The sequence below is a fragment of the Melospiza georgiana genome, chromosome 1 (genome assembly GCF_028018845.1).
Source record: "Melospiza georgiana isolate bMelGeo1 chromosome 1, bMelGeo1.pri, whole genome shotgun sequence".
Taxonomy (NCBI): Eukaryota; Metazoa; Chordata; class Aves; order Passeriformes; family Passerellidae; genus Melospiza; species Melospiza georgiana.
Genome location: NC_080430.1, coordinates 134,031,312 through 134,053,828, shown reverse-complemented (window position 1 = coordinate 134,053,828; position 22,517 = coordinate 134,031,312). Strand labels below are relative to the sequence as shown.

Sequence of the window (22,517 nt, the reverse complement as noted above, 5' to 3'; positions counted from 1 at the left end):
TGCACCCTTAATAAATTTGTGGGTGACAGCAAGCTGGGCAGGAGTGTTGAAAGGATCTGCAGAGGGACCTGGACAGGCTGATCAATGGGCCAAGACTGTGTGAGGTTCAACAAGGCAAAATGCCAGGTCCTGCATTGGGTCACAACAATGCCCTGCAGTGCTACAGGCTGGGGGAAGAGGGGCTGAAAAGCTGCCCCGTGGCAATGGACCTGGGGGCTGCTTGCCAGTGGCTGAGCATGAGCCAGTGTGTGCTCAGGTGGCCAAGAAGGCCAATGACATCCTGCTCTATATCAGCAATAGTGTGGCCAGCAGGACCAGGGCAGGGATTATCCCTCCGTACTGGGCAATGGTGAGGCCACACCTCGAGAGCTGTGTCCAGTTCTGGGCCCCTCACTACAAGAAGGACGTTGAGGGGCTGGAGTGTGTCCAGAGAGCGGAGCTGGTGGAGGGGCAGGAGCACAAGTCCTGTGAGGGGCGGCTGAGGGAGCCGGAGGCGTTTGGCCCGGAGAACAGGAGCTCACGGGGACCTTATCGCTCTGGACAGCTCCCCGACAGGAGGCTGTGGGCAGGCAAGGCTCGGCCTCTTCTACCGGGTACCAAGGGATAGGACAAGAAGACATAGTCTTAAACTGCGCCAGAGGAGGTTTATGTTGGACATAAGGAGGAATTTCTTCACATAAAGGGTGATTATACCCTGGAACGGGCTGCCCAGGGAGGCGGTGGGGTCACCGTCCCTGGAGGTGTTTAAGCAAGTGCCATGTTCCGGCTGACACGGTGGCGTTCGGTCAGAGGTTGGACTCGACGATCCCCGCGCTCCTTTCCAACCGCACCGATTCTGCTTTTCGGGGACTGCGCTCCCCCGCGGCGCCTCCCGGCCCGGGCCCGTCCCGCAGGCCGGGGGGCGGGGCCAGGCCGGGTGGCCATGGCAACGGAGCGCACGCGGAGCGCCGCCCCCTTCCCTGCTTCCCGCCGGCCCCGTCGCCACCATGATGCTGCTGGGCCGCGGGCTGGACGCCAGGTACGGGGGCGCGGGGGCCGCGGAGCCCGGGCCGCTGCCGGCGAGAGGCCGCGCTTCCAGCGGCGTGCCCGGGGAGGCGCGGGTCGGGGAGCGATGCTGGCCCGGTCCTTGTTAGCGCATCTGCCTCCCTGCGAGATGGGGCCGCTGCTGCCTTCCTCCGGGTAAAGGCCGCAAAACTTTTCCAGGCCTAGCGTGCTGTGCAGAGATGGAGTAAGGATGTGCTGCCGATATTTATTTGGACCTCTCGCGAATAATACTGTGGACAGTTCGAAGCGGTCGCGATAATGAGGGTGGAATAAAAACTTTTACACTCCCACGTAAGAAACCGTAGTGTTTCGCACCCCAAAATTAAATACTAGTTGCATGGATGTACTGTGAGATCTGAATTGTAAAGTAAATGATTACGTCTTCCTCCTGGAGGGAAACACTTTTTGACATGAAGATCTTTCAAGAAAATAGGAAATATATACCTTTTACTGAAGATCTTGTCAGGGAATATAATTTTGAAAAACAGCTTTTTTAGTACTTAATGAAATATTTACTTGCCTACTCACCAGGTGGAACTGTCCTTATTCAAGCAGTTCTGTGCTCCAGCATGTCCTGGAAGACTGAATAACTTCCTTGGGTTTTTTAACCTTAACAGAATCTCTTTTGAACAGTCTTTCAGACAGCTTGCCATAAAGCAGTGCAGTTGGGTTTTGGCAGAACTTGGCATGAAATACTTTTCCTGAAGTAAAGGTGTTCCTCATTTGAATTGATTGTATTGTTGTTTAGTCTCAGAGTACCACATTTCTTCATTTTTTTCTGATCATCATATATCCTGATACAAAGTCAAATATTGGTCAGCAGTATTGGGATACCTTACAGATATGAAGGAAGTTTTTGTTTCTGTCCCTTGATGAGATAGTGGTAAGAGTGAATTCTCTTGCAGAGAATTCTATCACTTCACATCAATAACCTTGTGTTGGACCATAGAGACTTCTTAAGACTTCTGGCAGGTACTGTTAGCTGAATTGTCTTACAGCCATTCACTCAGATCAACAATGGGCATGAGTTCCCGTGACCATCAAATAATACAGGAATATGAAAGCAAAATACAAAGTGAAATCTGGGAGTTACTGGAACAACTTGTCTAAATCATTAATAATAAAGTGTACAGGCCCTGGATCAAATAAATTAATTAGATTTAGGTCCTTTAAAACAATTTATTACTGAGATGAATGTCCTTTCAGTGGTAGTACAGTTTTCACCTCTTGTGTCCATTGACCTTTATTCTTTAATTCTCAGTGGTTTTAATCCTCTGTAGCACAGTTTGGTAATTGTTTGCAATTTAAAGAACATTTAATACCTTTACCAGTTTGTCCTCTACTGCCTAATTTCTCCGGCCATTGCCTTGCTTGTTTAGATTGCAGGCCATAGCAGGAAGGGGGATGGTCTTGCAGAAGTCTTATTTGAGACAGCAGGTGTTACCACTGTGTTAGTAACTAATAACATTAGTAATAGTGAGCTTTTCCTTAAATTCAGGAGGAAAACTTCCAAGCAGATTTTTGTGATTTGGATTTTCATCTGTTGGATCTTTAAGTGTAAATCTGCTTTTTTGTTTGTTATTCGTTCATAAATAAGCACAAATTACATCAGTTACAACATTCTCTTTTCAGAATAAATTTCTGCCCTGAGATGAGATATCCAAATTATTAGAAGTATTATTATATAGTTTTTCTTCTGTATGTGTTGTAAACATTTCTGCCTTTCTTATTTTTCTTTGGTATCCAGGGACAATCAGACTAGACAAATGCAAGATGCTGTTTCAAATGTGGAAAAACATTTTGGTGAATTGTGCCAAATATTTGCTGGATATGTACGTAAAACAGCCAGACTACGAGACAAAGCAGATCTTCTAGTAAATGAAATCTATGCATATGCAGCTACAGAGACACCGAACTTAAAAGTTGGACTGAAAAACTTTGCAGATGAATTCTCCAGACTTCAAGATTATCGCCAGGCAGAGGTACAGAATTAAAGCTGTACATGTTGTGTTTGCCATCTGAACTTTTCAGTTACTTATCTGTGATTAAAAGGGAAATCATATACTCTGCAATCAGAAGAGAAACAGGAGAAAACACGTCTAAATATATTAATGTCTGAGCAGGGTAGGCTGCCAAAGCATTCATCATTTACACTCCTAATCACTTCAGGGAAAACTGCCTAAAGTTAGTACTGTTGAAGTCAGGAAAACTATCCATATGAACACTTGATGTATTTGGGAAAGAGCAAGTTTTGGTTTTTTTTATTGGTGTTAGACTTTAGATAATGATTTATGGTTAATAAAGTGTTCTTTTTTAGTTGTGTTACTTGAATTGTCTAGCAACAGCTGAGGCAAAATCAGTCATTTTCCTTTTGCTGAGCATTACCAGAAATAGTATTGAAGAGGTACTGTCAGGGACCACTGTAGATTTCATAAGTTTGTAGTTCAACATTAAAAGTACAAGCTTGATTTGGACCATATGTGACTAAATAGTCACATTTCTGCTAGATGAATGAGGGTGCAAAGAAAGGTGTTTATGCCACTTACACATTTATGTGTGGTTGGTGCCAGTCAAACTGTAACTTATGATGCAGAATTCCAAATACTGAGAGTTAAAAAAATTCATTCACATGTACTCAAACTAGTTTTTGGAGTATGTATCTATTCTTGAAGTAGAACATAGAAAATTCCCATTTATAGTTTTGAACAACTGAGGTCCACTATAATTCAAAAAAGAGACTGAAGTAGTTGACATTCTTTGTCTTCAGATAGGACTTTTTTATTTTGGAGAGCATTGCAAGTCACCTCTTCGTAATAACAAAGTGGAAAAAAAACCTTTGAGAAGTAGTTAATATGGGAAGCAGAGAGTTTGAAATACAAGGAATATTGTGTATCTTTAACAGTCTATTGAGGAAGGGATTTTTAAGAAGTAATAAGAAACCTTAGAGTGTGTGCAATTTTTATTTTTCCATAAGCTCTTATATGTCTGGCTCCAGCTGAGCCATATGTAGGTCTTTATGCTTCAATTGATGTAACAGCAAATTATCCTCTGCTATTACATTTATATTGTGGCCAAAGGTGAATGTAAACTCAGACTGCATGATCTCTCTGTTTTCATCAGTAAACTGTGAACCTGTAATTTTGAGGTACATATGTAACAACTTGAGTTTTGCTTTTGTTGATTTTAAATGTTTTTTTAAAAACTGGCATTTGGCTTCATCCTCATGCCATGCCTGTCTATAAACCAACATTGCCCTGTGAAAGAAAAAAGGCAGAAGCAGCAAAGGAAAAGAGAAGCTTTTAGTCTTCAAATCAAGTTCTCCTTTGCTCCTGAAAACAAAATATTTCTTTATTTCTTCTGGGCATCAAGTCACTTAACAGTTTTCCTGTATGCTGGCAAAGTGGGCAAGAGAAAATTAGCTTGCAAGGGTTATTAACAATTTCTGGTCTTTAGGTGCAGTGCTAGATATTTAAATCCTGAGGTGTGAGGTACCACAGGACATGGTAGGGTAAGTAAGTAAGATGGGCAGGTTATTTGGTTTGTCTCTAGTAAGTGTGTTGTTTAGAGCCTTACTGGCCTATTCCTTTCTATTCTATTGGCACTTCAAGTGAAATTGTTTGACAGTGCAGTGGTAGATGGTATCAAGGAGAAATGTTTGCTCAGCTGGCCTAGATTTTGGCTGACTGGTCACTACCAGTCAGGGGGAGCTGTCCCTTCCCAGTAGAGGTGTCACCTTGTCCTAATCTGGATGTAGCAGCAGTGGGCCACAGGACTCACTCATGGTCCATAAGTCATTGGCAGATTACGCTGGGGCCACTCAGACAGTTTGGTCAGATTCCACAAGCGGGACTTATCCTATTGCCTGTCTGACCATATGTAGCTGTTTTTCTGAAACAAAAATTCAGAACCACTCATCTGTGAGAGCATTTATGCATTTTACATACCCTGTTATTGGTATTTTTAGTACACTCAGTACCAGTGATGCTGTTTCCATTATTTTTAAGAAGTGTTCCATTTTGCACAGTGTCTTTGATAGCAAAGATAGCAAAGATTGCTTAGTCTGTAACCTTACTAGTGTAGAGCAAATACACTGATCTTTAGATAGAAAGCTACAGAACTCCAAAATGCAATGCTGGATGTATTTAGTACTCAGTTTGATGTATTCATAATTTTCCATGTTTCATTTATCCTGATCTAATTAAGAAAAAAGGAACTCCACAAGAAATCAGCTTGAGCTCTTCAGGAAATAAATTTCTTTTTGGTTAATATACTTGACTGTAGTTTTTACCAAATTTTTAAAAACCCTTATCCTAATATTTTTCCAGCATATATGGATTTAATTCATAATAAGATGAGTCACTGTTAAAGTAATTGATTCCCATTTCTGCACACCATGGATATGGATTATTTTAGCAACTTGTGATTTCTTTTTGTAGGTTGACAGGCTGGAAGCCAAGGTTGTTGAACCTCTGAAATGTTATGGGACCATAGTGAAACTTAAAAGGGTAGGTGAAATATGTATTTTCTCACAAGGTACATTTCAGTGTCCTGGCCACTCAGTTGAAAACTTTTTGTTTATGGGAAAAATGGTTCTGATTTTTCATATTTCATTAATCAGTGTAACTTAATTTTATAATTAGACATCTCAACTGAAGCTGTATATATGTTAGAGGAAAGAGCTTTGATGTGAAGACAAGGATATTCAGGCTCTTTGAGCACAAACAAATGCTCAGAAAAGGCATTAGTATGAAATTCCCTAGAGAGTGTAAATTCAGGACTTTTTGTTTATAAATATTGTCACTTATTATTGTGTGATTTTGATGATGATTATATTATTATTGCTATTATTATTACTATTACTGCTTTGGCTCTTAGTCATCAATATGCTGCCTTTAACAGCTTTTCTAACTCAGAATTATGTTCTGCATTAAAGTTCATAACTTAGAAAACACATTTGAACCTGATGAGTAGGTAGTGCCTAGAACCCTCTCCGTTAAATCCTCATGATGACCTGAAGATACACAAAAATCTGAGGTCTCTTCATTCACTGTATTTTTGAAACAATGTTTATAGGGGTTTGAAATAATCCCTTAAAATACCTGTAAGTTTCTTTCCTCCAGGAAAGATAAGCTTGAGCAAGGAATTTAATAAGCAGATACTAAAAGTAGATTTTTGTAATACTCGTATTTTATACAGAGAATACCTTAATCCTGCAAACTTAAATCTGTAATTGATGTAGGTGTCTGTATCATAATCTATGTAAATCAAAAGCTTAAATTATTATTATTATTTTCTGATGGTATTTGACAAAATTACCAAAAGAAAAATCTTGCAATGTGTTCATCATGATTAATTTGAGTAGATGGTGGCAGTGCATCTGAAGCAAGCAGTTTTCCTATGGTTTTTTGGAGTTTTTGTTTTTTCCATATGGTGAAGAACCAAGTAGTGTTTGGGACTTACTGCACAGTTACCTCACTTGGTGGTTAGAGAAACAATTGTCAAGGAAATGCATTCTACACTTGAGTGGGAGTACCCACAGTTATCCTTAGCTGGGAGCTAATACTGTAGTGCCTAAAACCTGAGCTGTAGACTGTAGTGCCTAACACCTGGTATCTTAATGGTCACCAGTTTGTGAGATCTAGAACTGGGTACTTTGTAGGGTAAATGTGCTGGGAGTGGAAGACAAGTTTCATGTGTTTGTGGCAGTAGGGTTGCTGAGGAAACACAAAACATTACAGCAATGCCTGGGGCTGCCAAAGCATTGAAGAGACTGCCTTGAGGTGCACTGCCACTGACAGCCACTAATGCTGAGGACAGAAGCAACTGAAACCAAGTCATTGCTTGCAGCAGTGAATTGAATTTCCTGTGGTCTTTGCCTTTCAGAATGTCAGAAAGCTTTGCATAATGTTGATTTTAGCTACAGTGGGGAGTGCAAAAGCATTTTTAAACCGTAGATGAGTTCATTAATTTTACCAGTTTACCTTTGAACTAAGATAGAGTTCACTAAAGATGTAGGCCATTAAATGGTTATTTTTTCCCTTTGCATGTTAACCTTGGTTAAAACTTTACCTATCCGGTCTTCAGTTATCATCTGTAATCACTGGGACATATTTAGTGACAAAGGAAATTTTGTCACTCATGTAAATCTAGCACAAGCTGCTAGTTCTAGGACTGCTTTAGCTGTAACTACATTAGCTGACTTAGTAAAATCAGGCAGTGCATGTCATTATAACTACTTTCTATAAAGAGAATGTTCTCACTGCTGCTTACTTACTGGATCTGTTCCAGGAAGTACACAGCAGTTTTTCTATGCTTTATCTAAAAATAACTGTTGCTTTGTCTGTGGTGTAAGACATCAATGTCATGTGCTACTAAATGCTTTAAAGAGGCCCAGGTCAATCAGAGTAGTGTTGTCCTTAATCTGCTAACGCAGTAAAATTGTTTCATTCATTTGTTCTGGTTTACAATGCTGAATAGCTTCAGTGGAAGCTAAAACAATCTTCTTGTCCTGTAACACAGCTTAAATGTAGGCTATGAGGATTTTTTCTGTTTCATTGTTCTATTTATCAATCTTCACTTTTCTGCTTTTTGGCAACTCTGTTCCTGGTTCCTTTTCTTCCTGTAAAACAGGACATCATAAAACCAAGGTGATCCATATGCAGAAGAAAGGATTGATTTGCTTTAATAACTTCAGTGATTAAAGCAGGTAACAGTACAGTGATGAGGCTCTGCCAGCTCATTGTCTGGTGGATGAACTATAGCTGTACTTCTGTATGATTTAAAAATAGATGGGTGACCAGAGTTCCTGTGTGTGACTTGAATTCATAGTTAAAACCTAGAGAGACTATGAATGATTTTATATTCTTTGTACCTTTCATCTCATTGCCTATTCCATTCCACTTTTCCTTGAGTGTAACTAAAACATATTTTCCAAAAACATGTCAAAAGCTTGGTCTAAAGACGCTGTGAATGTAGGACTGTTGGTGGTAGTTAGTGATTAGTTGATGTTTGTGGTGCTTTGTTTTAAATGAAAGACTTCTCCTAATCTTTGGTTCTTGTTACATGCTCCACTGAGATGAAAGAGCTCTGTAATGTTCTGGGTTTTTTTCTGGATGAAGTTATTTAGATGCTAGTAAAACAAATTTTTCTCTTTTTTTTTTCTGTTAGGTAATATACAACTTGATTCTTTCACCATAAATTACATTTTCTCCAGCTTTTTAATATTTTTATGTGACTGTGCCCTACTTTTGTACATCCAAAACTTGTACACAACTTCACCATTGTGGCCATAGTAGCACTAATTCTTTGTCACACTTCAGCTAGAAGAGAAGTATGTTTCATTGTAGCTCTTTCTACAGAAAGCAGGGGCAGAGGAGGAAACAGTTCAGTCTCTGTGGGTATTTCCAAAGTCATTACATGCTAGAAAGAAAACACTGAATTTAATAATGGTAACTCCAGAACTTGGCGTCCTCAAGTATACTTTGTGTGAAAGGCAGCACCCTTTCAAGCCACAGTGTTAAATCTGATTGACTGTGTTGAATGTGCCTAGAAAGTCACTGCTATTAATGGGGCCCAGTCATTAAATAGCATTAAACATGCAGCTGTGACCATTAGGTGGAAAACTTTGTTTTTCCAAAAATAGATACATTCTTTTCTCTTTCTCTACCTTTAAAATGTAAAACTGGAAAAAACAATTTAAAATTTTCTATTATTGCTTTTCTTGTAGCCACATGGCTCTCAGAAAAGCAATAGGCCTTTTCAGTAGTCTTTGACCTTAGAGGTTGTGTAAATTCCCTTCTGAAAGAACAGCAGTAAAACCAGCATTTATGGGCTGAAGATGAAGTAGTTTTTATTATCAGAAGCCAGCTCTGTGTCCCTGGAGATGAAGCAAAATGACAGTTATGTACAAGGACATACAGACAGTAAGGATAGAAACAAGTAAGAAACTGCATGTTTTGACCCTGTCCTCATGTACAGCCTCGTTATTGAAGGAATACACAGCACTGTGAAACTTGGCAATCTTGTGCTTGTCACTGAGTAGTGATCTGGTCACAGGATCACAAAACTTACTGAAAGACATATTCTTAGTTGCATATCCTTCTGTCATGGTGACATACAAGCATTAAAATTGTGAAATCCAAGGAAGGAGCACAGACAACTTCCCAATATGATAATTTCTTACAGCTCTAACTCCATTCTGGAGTAGTAAATAAAAGTGGAAATGGTATTTTAGAGTAAAAGGTAATTTGAAATGAATGCCCAATCCTACCTCAGATTTTGTTAGACTTTAGACTATATTTCTGCTTATTCTAAACTACTGCTCCTTTAAACTGGAACCATCAAATTAATGACCTTTTCCATACCAGCATCAGTGGAGTGATAAATACTTGACTGAGCATCTTACATTCCATGAATGTCAAACAGTTTGCAAAACAGTTTTATCGCATGAAAGTTTGAGAAAACTGGTAGTTGAACATTCTTAAATTGTCACAGGTCTTCCCAGAAGTACATACTACTTCTCCTTTGGAAATGGAGCAAAACTAGTTGTCAACAGTTTCTGCCTTTTCTGGATTGGTTAAGTTTTATCTTCTCCAGCTCCACCATTACTTGGATGTATTTTGTTTCAAATGATTTTAAACACTTTAGTAAATGCGTATATATAAATATGCAGTTTAACCCTTTCAGTCATAGAATTCCTATGGTGTCTTGTAGCACAGAATTGTTTAGGTTGAAAAGGACCTCTGTAATCATTGAGTCCAACCATTAGCCCAGCACCCCCATGTTCACCAGTAAACTATGTCCCTGAGTGCCAGGGACACCTTTTTTCAACACTTCCAGAATGGTGATTCCATCATTTCCATGGGCAGCCTATTCAAATGCCTGACCACCCCTCCTTTGGAAAAAAAATTCCTAATATTTCATTTAAAAATAAATGGTGCAGCTTCTATGTCCTCATCCTGTCACTGGTTGCCTGGGAGAAGAGACTGACCCACACCTGGCTACAGCCTCCTTTCAGGGAGCTGTAGAGAGCACAGGTTCCCCTGAGCCTCCTCCAAGCTGAACACTCCAGCTCCCTCAGCCACTCCTCATCAGACTTCTGCTCCAGCCCCTTCAGCAGCTCCACTGTCAGCAGTGACAGCAGTTATATTTTCTTCATAACTTCTCCTTGGTACTGACTGCTACCTGCTTTGTTGTTTTGGGTTTTTTTAATGATGCCACTTTATTTGATGCTTCTTTTTATTTCTAAGTACCACATTTATTCTATTGCTAAGTCAGGAATAAGTCTGCCTTCTTAACGCTTTGGGGATCTTAGCTTGTGACCATCTGCTGTACTTTTCATGTAAAGCTGTAAATATCTTTCTTTCCTTCCCCACATTTTCAATCATAACATGTGCTATAGGGAGTTGCTAAACTCTCTCAATCCCCACTAGACTTCTCTTTGATAGGATCAATTAACAGGTCACTAAAATCTGGTTTTATTTGAAGCAGAAGTTTTGTCCATGTTTTCTAGGCAATGCATGTATGAAGAGTATATTTTGTATTATCCTAGATGTATTTCAAACATGTCTAAAACATTTTATTTCCAGGATGATCTTAGAGCAACTTTAACAGCAAAGAGCCGAGAAGCCAAGCAATTATCTCAACTGGAAAAGACACGTCAGCGGAATCCATCAGATCTACACGTTATTGTATCCTGCCTTTCCAGTCACTATGAGAAATATGTTCAGAATTTCTTGGGAATTAAACTGTTATGTTTGGGAAGTAGTAATAACAATAATGCCCCTTAGAGAAACTGTTCCCAATGTTGAATCTTTTCTTAAACTTAATGAGGAGTTACAGCTGCTACAGAGCAGTAGTTACTCACTTTTGAATTGAAAAGAAACTATAAATTATTTGATATGTTTATGCAAGAGAGGTAGGCATAGATTACATCCAGGAATTTGGAAGCTTTTGAAAGTAAGTGTAATCAGACAATTTATTTTTTTATTTCTGTGGATTTACTGTTTTTCTCGCTGCCATTTTGGTTATTATGCTTCCTGGTATCTAGATGAGATATGAGTTTCCTCCAGCTGCATGAAAGGATAAGTTGTTATTCTGCTAGTAGAATACTCATCTAGACTATTCCTTTCCAAAGACCAGTCACCCTCCTCAGTATACTATTCTATATCACAATGAGAAAAATTAAACCTCTATCAAACTGAATTAGAATTTCCATTAAAATCTCACTGAAGTTTAAAATTTTGAAGCAATCAGAATCTAGGGAATGCCAAAATAAATGGGATCAAGGCAATCCTACTTCAGTCCCTTTATACTTACGTATTATAATACATGATCTAGGTTCATGATGTGCTGTTTACTTTTTATTACATTTTAGTGTTGGACCTGAGAGTTAAGGAGTTCTATTCATTGTTGGATTTTATCAACTGTATTTCAGAATCTTTAGGATCTTTGTAGTGACTGAGGCATGAGACTTTAGAAAGAGTGAAAATTACTATGTTGGTCAGACTGAACACAGGAGAACTACATTTTATTTTTGTCTTTGCCAGAGAATTTTCATTTCATATTAATCAAATCAGTTAAGTCATGACTAATTAGAATTCCTCATGTAATAAAGACAGACATTTGTCAGCCACAGGGTTAGAATTGAGTTGTGTTGCAAAGTTCTCTTTTGTTGGAATTAGGGAGTAAATTATAACATTAAGCTGTTTTTTCCCAAAGGGAGACTGGTCCCATTTTTCTCTCTCAAGCTAATTCCCATTTCATTTCAATTCACGGATATGTCACTGGCACCTAGTTCCTCTCTTCTTGTTTCTTTTCTAAGCTTCTCCCAAATACTATTCTGTGACTTGGCTTCTTGTAGCACCTGTTTTCTACACTTAAGGCTTTGCCTGAAGAGTTATAAAATCTCAGTACAGTCTGATTCTACACATGGCAAAAGCACCAAATGCTGCCTATTAGCATATTAAAGTGATTGACTCTCAAAAAGGTCAGATTGACACTTAAAACACATAAAAAGGTATTAGGAGCAGGAATGTGTTCATTTGCTTTTGAGGATGTGTGCAGGTCAGCTTTCAGGTCTGAGAGAGGCTTTACCACATTAGAATACAGCAGCTGGGCTCCTGCAGGGGTTCTCTTAATCTTGAGCAACTGTGATGTTGCAGCAGTGAACAACTTTGGCCACAGATAGCAAAGAATCTATATTCCCATCTTAGAAATGGTGTGTTAGCACAGCTTTGAAAGGAAATCATTACCAGATTTTTAAAAATACACTTCCGTAAATCAAAATAGATTTTTTTTTCCTGAAGAAGTCTGCTAAACTATAGATTGCCTGCTTTTTATTTTATTCTTTTAAAAATAAATAATGAAGTTCTCACTCCAAAACAGACAGCTGTCCTGAAATGTTTTGGCCTGGATACTTGAATTCTAGCAAAGCTCTAACAGATTTTACATCTTGCAGCCAGAGGCTTCAGACAATGTAATAATAGTACTAAATATACAGATGTTTTGAAATAACTAAGATAAATAGTTCACAGTATATTAAAAGCAGAAGTGAAAATGAACATGTCCCTGAATATTGATTGTTACATTGCCATTTTTTCCTTTACTAATATTTCCAGTCACAGGTGAGTGTTCAGAAAATACCAAACTGTTGTCCAAACTATGCAGGCTCTGCGTCTTGGGACACTTCACTCTAAAACAACCAGAATTCCTCTGCCAAAGCATATGTGCACAAATTATGTTCAATCTAAGATTTATTGAGGAGGTGTATTTGATTACCATAGAAATAATAGACTGTATTTGTATGTGTAAAGACTGTATATGCATAATAGCTGCCATCACTTACAGACTGACTGATTGAAGTAATTGAAAATACACAAAATGTCTTTTCTTCCCTCCTGTGGTTTGGGCAAAATCAAGAAAGAGAGATAACATGTGACCTTATGTACTACTAAAGATCATGATCAATTGTTTGCCCCGTAATGGCAGAATTGTGTCTATGATATTAGGCTGTTTTTGAAAGGAGATTGTTTCAAATTGCTAATCCTCTAAAATAAGGTTAGCAGATTACAATCAAATAAGTGAATAGAGCATGCCTTATTCCTTAAGTTGTAACACTAAAAGCTAGATCACAGGAACTGGACCTGTGGTGTCTTTTTCCATTAAAAAAAAAATCATCTCAAGTTGCAGTTTTGTAGAAATGGGAAGAACCTTACAACCTGATCACGGGATACAGTACTTGATCCATATAGTACTTTCAAATCTCATGACAAAACAGATTTGTGATGATACATACTGACTGAGCCTGTAAGTATCACTAGTGTATGATGTTTGACCAGTACTGTATGGAAAATAACAGAAGTTTAGAGCCAAATCTTGTAGATTTCAAGTGCAAGCTCTTACATTGTTAATTGGTAATACTACACAGTTCTCAGACTTGACTTAATCAGAATAGTTTCAGTATCTTTCATTAAATGGTAGTGAACTTTCTGTAAAGTTTATAAATATATCTAATTAAAATAGCTATTTAAAATGTTTTTTGTAGTAAGTAAAATAAGAAAAACTGTGTGCTTATGTGTTAAAAAATGGTTGATGTGTCCCCTTCCCAGTGCCTTGTTGAAGATGTTTTTTATGAGATATTTTAATAATACAAAAATATTAAAAGCATAAAATACCTGAAATGCATTTGAATCTAAAAACTACAACAACTCTAGCCTGCAAGATTGAGATATTTACAGGATAAGTACATTAGTTCCAGCTGCTGCTATAATTGTCTATTTAAATAATTTGTAAAAATGTACTAAGATGAGGTTCAGCACACTATACTGGAAAAGAATCTTTCTGGACCCACCAGGTTGATCTGCAGTAGAAGACAAGGGGTGATTTTTCCTGCTCTCCCACCACTCTGGATTAAGTACCTAAACCCAGTAACTGTACTGTCAGTGGGATGTCAGGACTGGCTCAATAAAACTATCCCATGATTATTACAGAAAATGAATCAAGGCAGAGGGACTTTACTGACTGGCTGCAGCTGGTCATTTTTCATGTTTCACATCAAAGTCACAACAGTGTAGAAGGCATCTTTATATGTTCATTAAGCTGCAGATTTAAGTACTGTAACACAGATATGTATTGTTTTGCAAACTTAGACTTAAATAATGGCAATTACAGCAAATAGCTTTGTATCAAATATCAAATGCAAGACTAATTTCACCTTTGTGTTACTTTACCAGGCTGAAAATGAACTGCAGAGAGCAACAATGGATGCTACTCGAACAACTCGGCACTTAGAGGAAACCATTGATAATTTTGAGAAACAGAAGATAAGGGACATCAAAGTATGTGTGCTCACATTTCATCTTGCATAATAAAATCACTATAGTTAGTTGGGGGCAAGATTAGCAACATTCTGGTATTCACTGAAATGCAAATCTTGTGGTATTCATGAATATTTCACAGATTTGTAAATTATAGATATAGAATCTAAGATAACTTATCCTCAACCTGCTATAAAAGACAGTCTTCAAAACAGCAAAACTTCTGACTGACAATATCTTGGGAATGCATATTGGAGATTATCAAGTGGCTTTTCAGTAAGATGTGTTATTCCTAATACATTTCCTCTTTACTTTTGAAGGATTTATTCAGAATTTATTATTAAATAATAATTGCATAAGTGATAGCCCAGCCAGAATTTATGTTTATTGTCTAAAGTTCATTTAGATTCATTCAATCTGACTATTTAAAAGTACTAAGTATCATACAGTTATTTATATCCTATAAATACCAAACACAGAATACAGTAATTTTTTGAAGTGCAAATATACTGCATTAAGAAAACCTTTCTTTTCATTTGCTTTCAGAACATATTTTCTGAATTTATAACTATTGAAATGTTGTTCCATGGGAAAGCTTTAGAGATATACACTGCTGCCTATCAAAATATCCAAAATATTGATGAAAATGAAGATTTGGAGGTAAGAGTGATTGAGATTTGCTTTTCTGTTTACTTCCTATATAAAAACAGTTTTCACAATTGGGCTACACATGTCCCACACAGAAAAATGCAACAAATATTTCAGGTTCCCAGAAGAAACTCATGTATATCAGGCTTTTTTTTTTTTTTGCACTTCTTCAGCAAGAGCATGCGGGTTTGTAATCTCAGAGAACACAGAGAGCAACTGCAGTGGCAATCTAATCTTTCCCACAAAACAAAGAAAAGACACTCACAAAATTACTTGCCACTTCAAGCTCAGGTAAACATAAAACAGTTTTTAAAGAACACTTCTGCAGTGAGTCTTGCTCTAAAGATGCACATAGAAAAAAATCTTCTACTGCTGTGATAAGATGATGGAAAGACTAACTACTATATTAAAGATCTCCCTCTAACCTGAATTTTGTTTGTTTTCATCTTTTAATCATTTTTATTAGGCTGTTCTAGAATTGAGAGACATTTGTTACTTACTAGAGTGGGTTTTTTGCCTTGTGGCAGTAACCAGCTTCAAGTCACCCTTTCCTTTCTTTCTGAATTATAGTCTCTCTTTCCCAAGATAGGCTTTTCAGTCCTTTATTCATTCTTGCAGTTCTTCTGGATGTTGGGTCTTTAAACTTAATACCATGGAAGTGTGTGTTGTGTATGTATGTATGTTTGGTTTGTCAAAATATTTGGATCATTTTCAGTCTTTTTTTGTAAATCCTACCAGTCATAATTTTATTCTGTCTATGACATAGCTCAGAACCAAGTTAGCACAAGACTTAAAAAACCATGAGTCTTCAGTGACAGTCATATTTGAGACTACTTGGTAATTTTACTTCCTTTAAACTATGCCATGGCAATTTTGTTCTATTTTAGTTTCACAATTATAATGTCACATGGCACCAATTCAGAAATCTCCTTAAAGTCAGTACTTTGTCTTTCACAACCAAATTTTTAATCTCATTTTAAATTTTCTCTTAATTGGACTATTATTTACTTTTCATAAAAATACTGACCATAATATACCGTCTTCTTAACTTTAAGTCTTGCACAAATAGCTGTATTGGTTATTGAAATAACTTGAAAATGTAATAGATGTTGTGGTCTCCTCTGCATTCTAGGAGGTTTCCCAAATTTTTCTTAAGTTGTGCATCTTCTGTACAATTCAATAACATTTTTTGATGCAGTTGTGTCTGATAGTAGGGATTTGCTTGTGAAGGCATTGAGTTCATCTTCACAAGAAACGGAGAGCCTGAAGGAGTTGCTGGCGTTCACACTTCTAGCTTAGCCTGAAACTCAGCTACATATGTTGGTGGGAAACCATTGCAGTTTTCCCTGTGTAAATGCCCCCAAAGCTCTGAACAATGTTTACCTTGACCACATCAGTATGTTGATGTGTCTCAAGTTAAGCAAGGTCATTTTTTCACCTAAAACTGATCAATCCAAACTACAGTTGATGCACATCTCTAGATCAAGTTTCATTCTCCAATGCTGCATTTCTGCAAGCTTCAGTCTCAGTAATTCTTGGCTTGCAAGCATCTAAGTGACTGCTTTCTCCATGTGATCAGGTTTTTCGGAGCTCACTCTATCCACCAGACTATCAGTCTCGCTTAGACATAGTTCGTGCAAATTCCAAGTCCCCCTTGCAAAGAACTGGCTCCTCAAAATCTTCACTGAGAACAGCACAGGTAAGAAAAACATTGCATACTAAATCAGTATATTAAAGATCTACTTAAGATAATCTTTTAGTTAATGCACATGGATCCACTGTCTTCACTCAGTTCAGAACCATCAGAAATGTAAAGAAACTGTCAGTGGCATAAATATCATAATAGGCTCTTGATAATGCAGCTTTATCATTGAAGGGGAAAACCCCTCAGCTTTTAAAGCTGTGTTGCTTAATTTTGACAAATGCCATTTCCAGCAATACTTGGTCTTCCATCAACAAACTCTGGCATTTTGCAGAGAAGAGATCTAGATTATTTGAAAGAGTAGTGACATTCTCTGAATATTTGCATACTTTTAGTATTCAGATTCTAGAGTGTGGCCTCTCTACCACATCCTAATCCAGCCTAGTGATACCTTCTAGCAACAGAGCAAACTCATGACCTACAGTCCTCTCCTTTTATACTCTGAAAATTCACAGCAGGTGAGGAAAAGGATGGTAGAAATGAGTGAAAATGTTGAAGACAGTGTCACTCTTTTTTGGACCAGCTACCGTGCAAATATTTATGCCACTTGTTTACAGCAGTAAACTTGCAGACATTGCAAAATGAATTATTTTTAATTCATTGCAATTGTAATTCTGTAACTGCAATGATTCTTACCAGAGTTTCAGTTACAGACAAAACCACGTTTAAAATGCATTTAAAACCTTTCTTCTTTGAATAGACTCATGCATTGATATTGTAGTAAGGAAAACTTTTCTTGACTTCGTACACACTTTACCCCTTCTCTGCTCTCAACACAGAACAGATCAATTATTACAGTTGAGCTGTTCTGTTGAAAGTATGAATTTTGTCATCTGAAGAGATACAGCCTAGTGATTCAGTGCATGAAGTACTACCTTGACTGAGTAACTTGCCAGTCCTCTTTATCACTCAAGCAAATTTCAAATTCAAGCTACTTCAGAAAATATGAGAAAAAACACAAAATGAGAAAACTGAGAGTACGTACACTGTGATTTCTCCCAGAGGTAGAGTGGAATTCCATTCTAACTTGCAGATTAACCTTTCTCATTTCCTAGACTGCTCTTAATTACAACTTTGGGTGTTAGTCTTCTCATAACCTCTAACTTACCTGAAAACAACAGGAAGTCATCTAGACCTAGAGGGAAACTGCAGTGCAATTCAAAATAAGGTCATCTTACTGGTCTGTGCAGTGTGTCTGCAAAGGAGGATCATATGGCAGAAAAAAGGGGTGGAACACCCAACTAATGCAGTCACCATAGGTCAGTGAAGAAAGGGCAGACCTTTCTGATTCTGTAAATAGCATCGTGCTGAATTACACTGAGGGCTAATCTTTGAACCACCAAACAAGTCTTAAGAAAAAAAAAAAACTGTATTCAGAAAAACCTGCAGGTGACTTGTTTTATCTTTTCTGTGAATCTTTCACTATGAAATTTTTGACACACCTAGTTTCCTGCTGCACAGTAATCCTTCACTGTCTGTAATGTAGTACTTTGCAATTTCCAGTGTAAAGCAGTATAAATGATGTGGGAAGCAGTTCACAGAATCACACAGCCCAAATACGTGGGGCAGGGGAGGACAGACACACACAAACACTAACCTGTAGGTGGGGGACAGTGTAAGAAGTCACTGCATACCAGATGGAATAAAGTGTGCCAGTAACACAGTTCACGTCTTTTCAGAGGATTTAACACATACCATCCTTGAATTTATTTCTGCCTCTGTGGACTAACCTTCTGTATTATCTGTATGTTAAAAATGTAAAGTACTCCTTGAGCTTGATTCATTTTCTCACAAAGAGCTATGTCCTTCATTTTACAACACTTGACAATTCACCCTCAACATTTTGGTCTACCAATTCAGGTTGATACAGCTTATATTTTAGAACTGTAGCAAAACAGAAGGACCTTTTCCAGATATTTTAAATCAAATTTGACTACACAAGTTTTATCTACATCCATTAAATGTAACAAACTTTTGCACTGACACTCTGTAGGACAGCAAAGTATAATTTTAACCATTATTGAAAATGTCGGCATCCAGATGTTCCAGCACTAAGACGTGGACAGAATTGCCATGTTTCTGCAGTGAAAGATGGAGCTGAACTGCTTAAGCAAGGACTGTCATCACCTGCATGCAACTCATAGAATTAACTTTTACATAAAATTATTTATGGTCAAAAAATTATCATATTCTTGTTTTGCATTAAGTTCTGAAAAACTAAATTTCAATATTGGTATGTTTTAGTTCTTTGGCACAGTAACTTGGATTTATACTGCATAATTTCTTTTCTCAACTTCCTTCCCTGATACAGTTTGGTTCTCAGGGATAGCCATCTTACCACCACCAGTGATAATATTTAATATACTATTTAGTTAATTGCTGCATGGTCAGAGGTATTTGAGTAGTGAGCAGAAAAAAGCCATAAAGCGAAAACAGTTCCTGTTTCAGGAAAGGGAGCTTTTACTCGGAAATATGATGCAAGTTCTGCTGAAGAATTTCAGATGCTCTGAAGTAGGAAAAAAACTTAGAAAATTAGTCTGTCCCAGTGAAATTCATTTCACCTTAACACGCTCAATCTGCAGCATTCCTTAAACTCCAATTACAAATCACTGCCATTGTCTTTTTCTTCTTTCATGGATTGAGAGACTGTTGCTTTAGACATTTCAGCTCAAGTTAACCCAGCTTCACCCAATGATTAACTCCATTTGCTGTTGTGTTCAGGAATTTGTAAGCAACTATTTGCTTCAAGCTAAATTACATACTTGGTGAGCATGAACAAGACTTAAGTATTTTTCTTCTTTCAGAAGTTCAATGACTGCAGTTTGCTTTATGCACACACAAAAAACTTACATTACATACATGGCTGAATGAATTGTAACACGTCAGAAGTCAATTTAATAATGAGCATTTAAGGACCTTTAAAATAGGAGGCTGCTTAAAAGAAAAGGCAAGCTCTGTCTTGAGTGCAGAAGTTTTTATTATATCACTGCATGTGAGAAGACACAGAAAATATAACCAAAATTAGAGCTGCAGATGCCCTTAGAGAACTACTGAACCTGAAATTTTTCAAAAGCATTCCAGATGACTTGGATAACTGTCTTCAATGTTCTCTTTCTTACGGGGAAAGCAAAAAAAAACATTTATCCTTCTTTAAATTTTAAATTTTGCATTGTCTGTGAAGAATCCATCTTCAATAGGAATTAGATTGAACCCTCATTAAAAAAAAAGTACAGACTGCAGAATCTGTCAAATGAGATGAAAGCATGGCAGCTGGCACTTGTTTTTAATGTTTGATAAACCAAAAGGAGGAGTCACTCCAGAGGCAAGCACTGATGGGCAGGGAAAGAAGTTCATCTATGAATCAAGACTCTTAAGTTTGTCTAATTAATTCTTGGGAAAAAAGGTAAAAAGCTTAGAGCAGCATCCTTTTGAGCTTTTAACTGACAAGGTCTGATGTCTTCAAGGTAAGATTAGACCCTAATACTCCTCTTCAGCCTGCTGCTTCAGCAGCCAACCCATGGAAAAACTGATTTGCATCTTGTTGATTTGATTTTTAGCATTAATTAGGTAAAAAATACCATTTTCCCTATCCTATAATAGTTCTGAAGGACTACATGGATATTTTTAGCTTTTAAAAACCATTATATTATTTTTATTCTGTGTCATGTATCTTTCCAGTGCTGTGCATGTTATGAACAGTTAATAAATAAACAACTTACCCCCTTCCCCCAAATGAAAACCATGCAAACATTTAGGCTGAAAATGCCAATGAAGAATTATTTTTTGTTTGCAGAAAACAAACAGTTTATATCCTTTTGTTGGATTTTTATCAGATTTCCCACAGAATGCTAAGAAAAGATGAAGAAGAGGACGAGGAGGAAGAGGAAGATGATGAAGAGGACGATGAGGAGGATGAATTTGATGCTACTAAGGAAGTGAGATAACAAAGCTGTTCTAAGAGGGGTTTTTTATTAAGGGGGGAAAAAACCCCTTCACCTAAAGGCTTTTTTTGTATGTTGGATCTAAAATTTCACTGGGGCTATATATTTAGAATTCCAGCAGGAGCAAGAATCAAGTGCTGATTCTAGAGTGCCAGACAGCAAATGACTGGTTTCAAAGAATGGAAAAAAATCCACTGAAAGTGGGCAATTTCAGTAGCTAGAAAATTAAATATTTAAATAGATGCCTGTATTATATTTGCATAGATGTTATATTGTAATCACATTTGCTTAAACTTACGTGATGAACAGTGTCCAAAAGCTGCACTAAGCTTTCAAGCAGTTATGAACATTGTTTTGTCCTTACTTTGCCAATATATTACCTCTCTAGCTATACACCTCTTGAATTTTTTAACTACTCTAGCTGTAACTGTTATAATTGGGTTTATACATGCTAAAGTAACCGTGGTAATTACAAAACTGTTTGCAGCAACCGCCTGTTAAGATTTCATTTTGCAATCCACCCTGGATGGCAGAAGGCATGGTGAGGTGTACTTTTTTCTTATTTTCATTTTTCTCAGGCTTTCATCAGGTACAGATGACTTTTGATTCCTTTACACATACAGAATGAACAGTCACAAATAAGGACCTGGCCCAGTATCTTATGTTCAATGCTGCTTTGCTTTTTAAATAAAAGTGCCTTCATGATAAAATTAGTGGATATTTTATGTAGTTGATGTTTGTTATATTAGTTGACATGCTATACATAGTTCAAACTTCACGTGTTTAGCTACACGATTCAGTTACTGGTTCCATCAAACATACAGGAAATTACCCATTTTGAGTGTAATTCCTTGTTCTGTTTGGGGATGGAGGAAAAAATGTGTTCATTTTTGAATAGTGCCTAGTTGTCTGCCAGAAAGTTTACCACACTGTTCACCTCCAGCTTTAGTATCTGCTAAAGAAAAAATGCAGAAGAATTTAAATTTGAGACTGGGAAAACAATTTTAAATTATAACAAAATCTTCCTTTCAGTTACAGAAAAAAGCCAGGAAGTGCATTTATAATACTGCTACTTTTTGTCCACTGATGCATATGTATGCAATGCATACCTGTTTTGACATGTGAAAAAACAGGTTTTGCCAAAAATTAATGAGATGATAATAAATGAAAAGTTCACAATATAGGGTTATTTTAAACCGAAAAAATAATTTTACACCAGCATTACATACCATTGACATTGAATTACTGCTGGCAAGGAGTAAATACCAATGAGCAAAATTTTTTAAAGTATCTATGTGATTAATTCCCATCTATTTCAGCAACTAAGACACTTCAATAAATAGTAGTATGACATCAGAATTCTGGTGATCACCACTTTACCATTTCATACACAATGAAGTAGTCCATCTCCAAACAGATAGCTATCTTCATAACAGTTTCAGGTTTTCGTATAGCAAGTATTTGTGTATTATGCCTTGAGAAAGCAATTCTGAAAAAAAGGCAGTTTTGTTTAGATAAATTGCACTCTAAAAGATTATGCAGTTGACCAGCATAAGATTCATTCTTCCTACATCACAAAAAAGTCAACTCCAGGAACCACAGAAAAACTTCCAGAAAAATACAGTGTTCGGCAACTTTGTCCTGCGTGTGTGGTGTCTTAACTTTGCATGTTGCACAGAAATTGTGACCTCAAAACTACAGATGAAAAGTCCCTGACTAAAATACTTCACCAGAAGTAGAAGCCAGAATAACAATTTAGGATGTTAGTAAAGAATTAAATATTACCTAAAGATCCTTCTGCAAAGAACTTTGTCGTGGTACCGAGTGCATGCTGCAAGACTGACTTGCAGTTACTCCATTCACTCA

The 22,517-nt window shown here is 37.3% G+C and overlaps 1 protein-coding gene across 2 annotated transcripts; it reads left to right on the top strand.

Moving 5' to 3' along the window:
• The first annotated feature begins 939 nt into the window (after nucleotides 1–939).
• On the top strand, nucleotides 940–21,364 carry CIBAR1 (CBY1 interacting BAR domain containing 1). Of its 2 annotated transcripts, none has more exons than XM_058024480.1 (8): nucleotides 940–1,018; nucleotides 2,792–3,026; nucleotides 5,481–5,549; nucleotides 10,632–10,733; nucleotides 14,277–14,381; nucleotides 14,907–15,020; nucleotides 16,588–16,707; nucleotides 20,544–21,364. In XM_058024480.1, exons 1-8 carry the CDS (start codon nucleotides 987–989, stop codon nucleotides 20,652–20,654), a joined length of 888 nt encoding a protein of 295 aa, XP_057880463.1. In that variant the 5' UTR covers nucleotides 940–986; the 3' UTR covers nucleotides 20,655–21,364. The 2 variants fall into 2 exon arrangements, with proteins under 2 accessions (XP_057880463.1, XP_057880471.1); XM_058024488.1 differs by lacking the exon at nucleotides 940–1,018 and adding an exon at nucleotides 1,182–1,335.
• The last annotated feature ends 1,153 nt before the right edge of the window (nucleotides 21,365–22,517 follow it).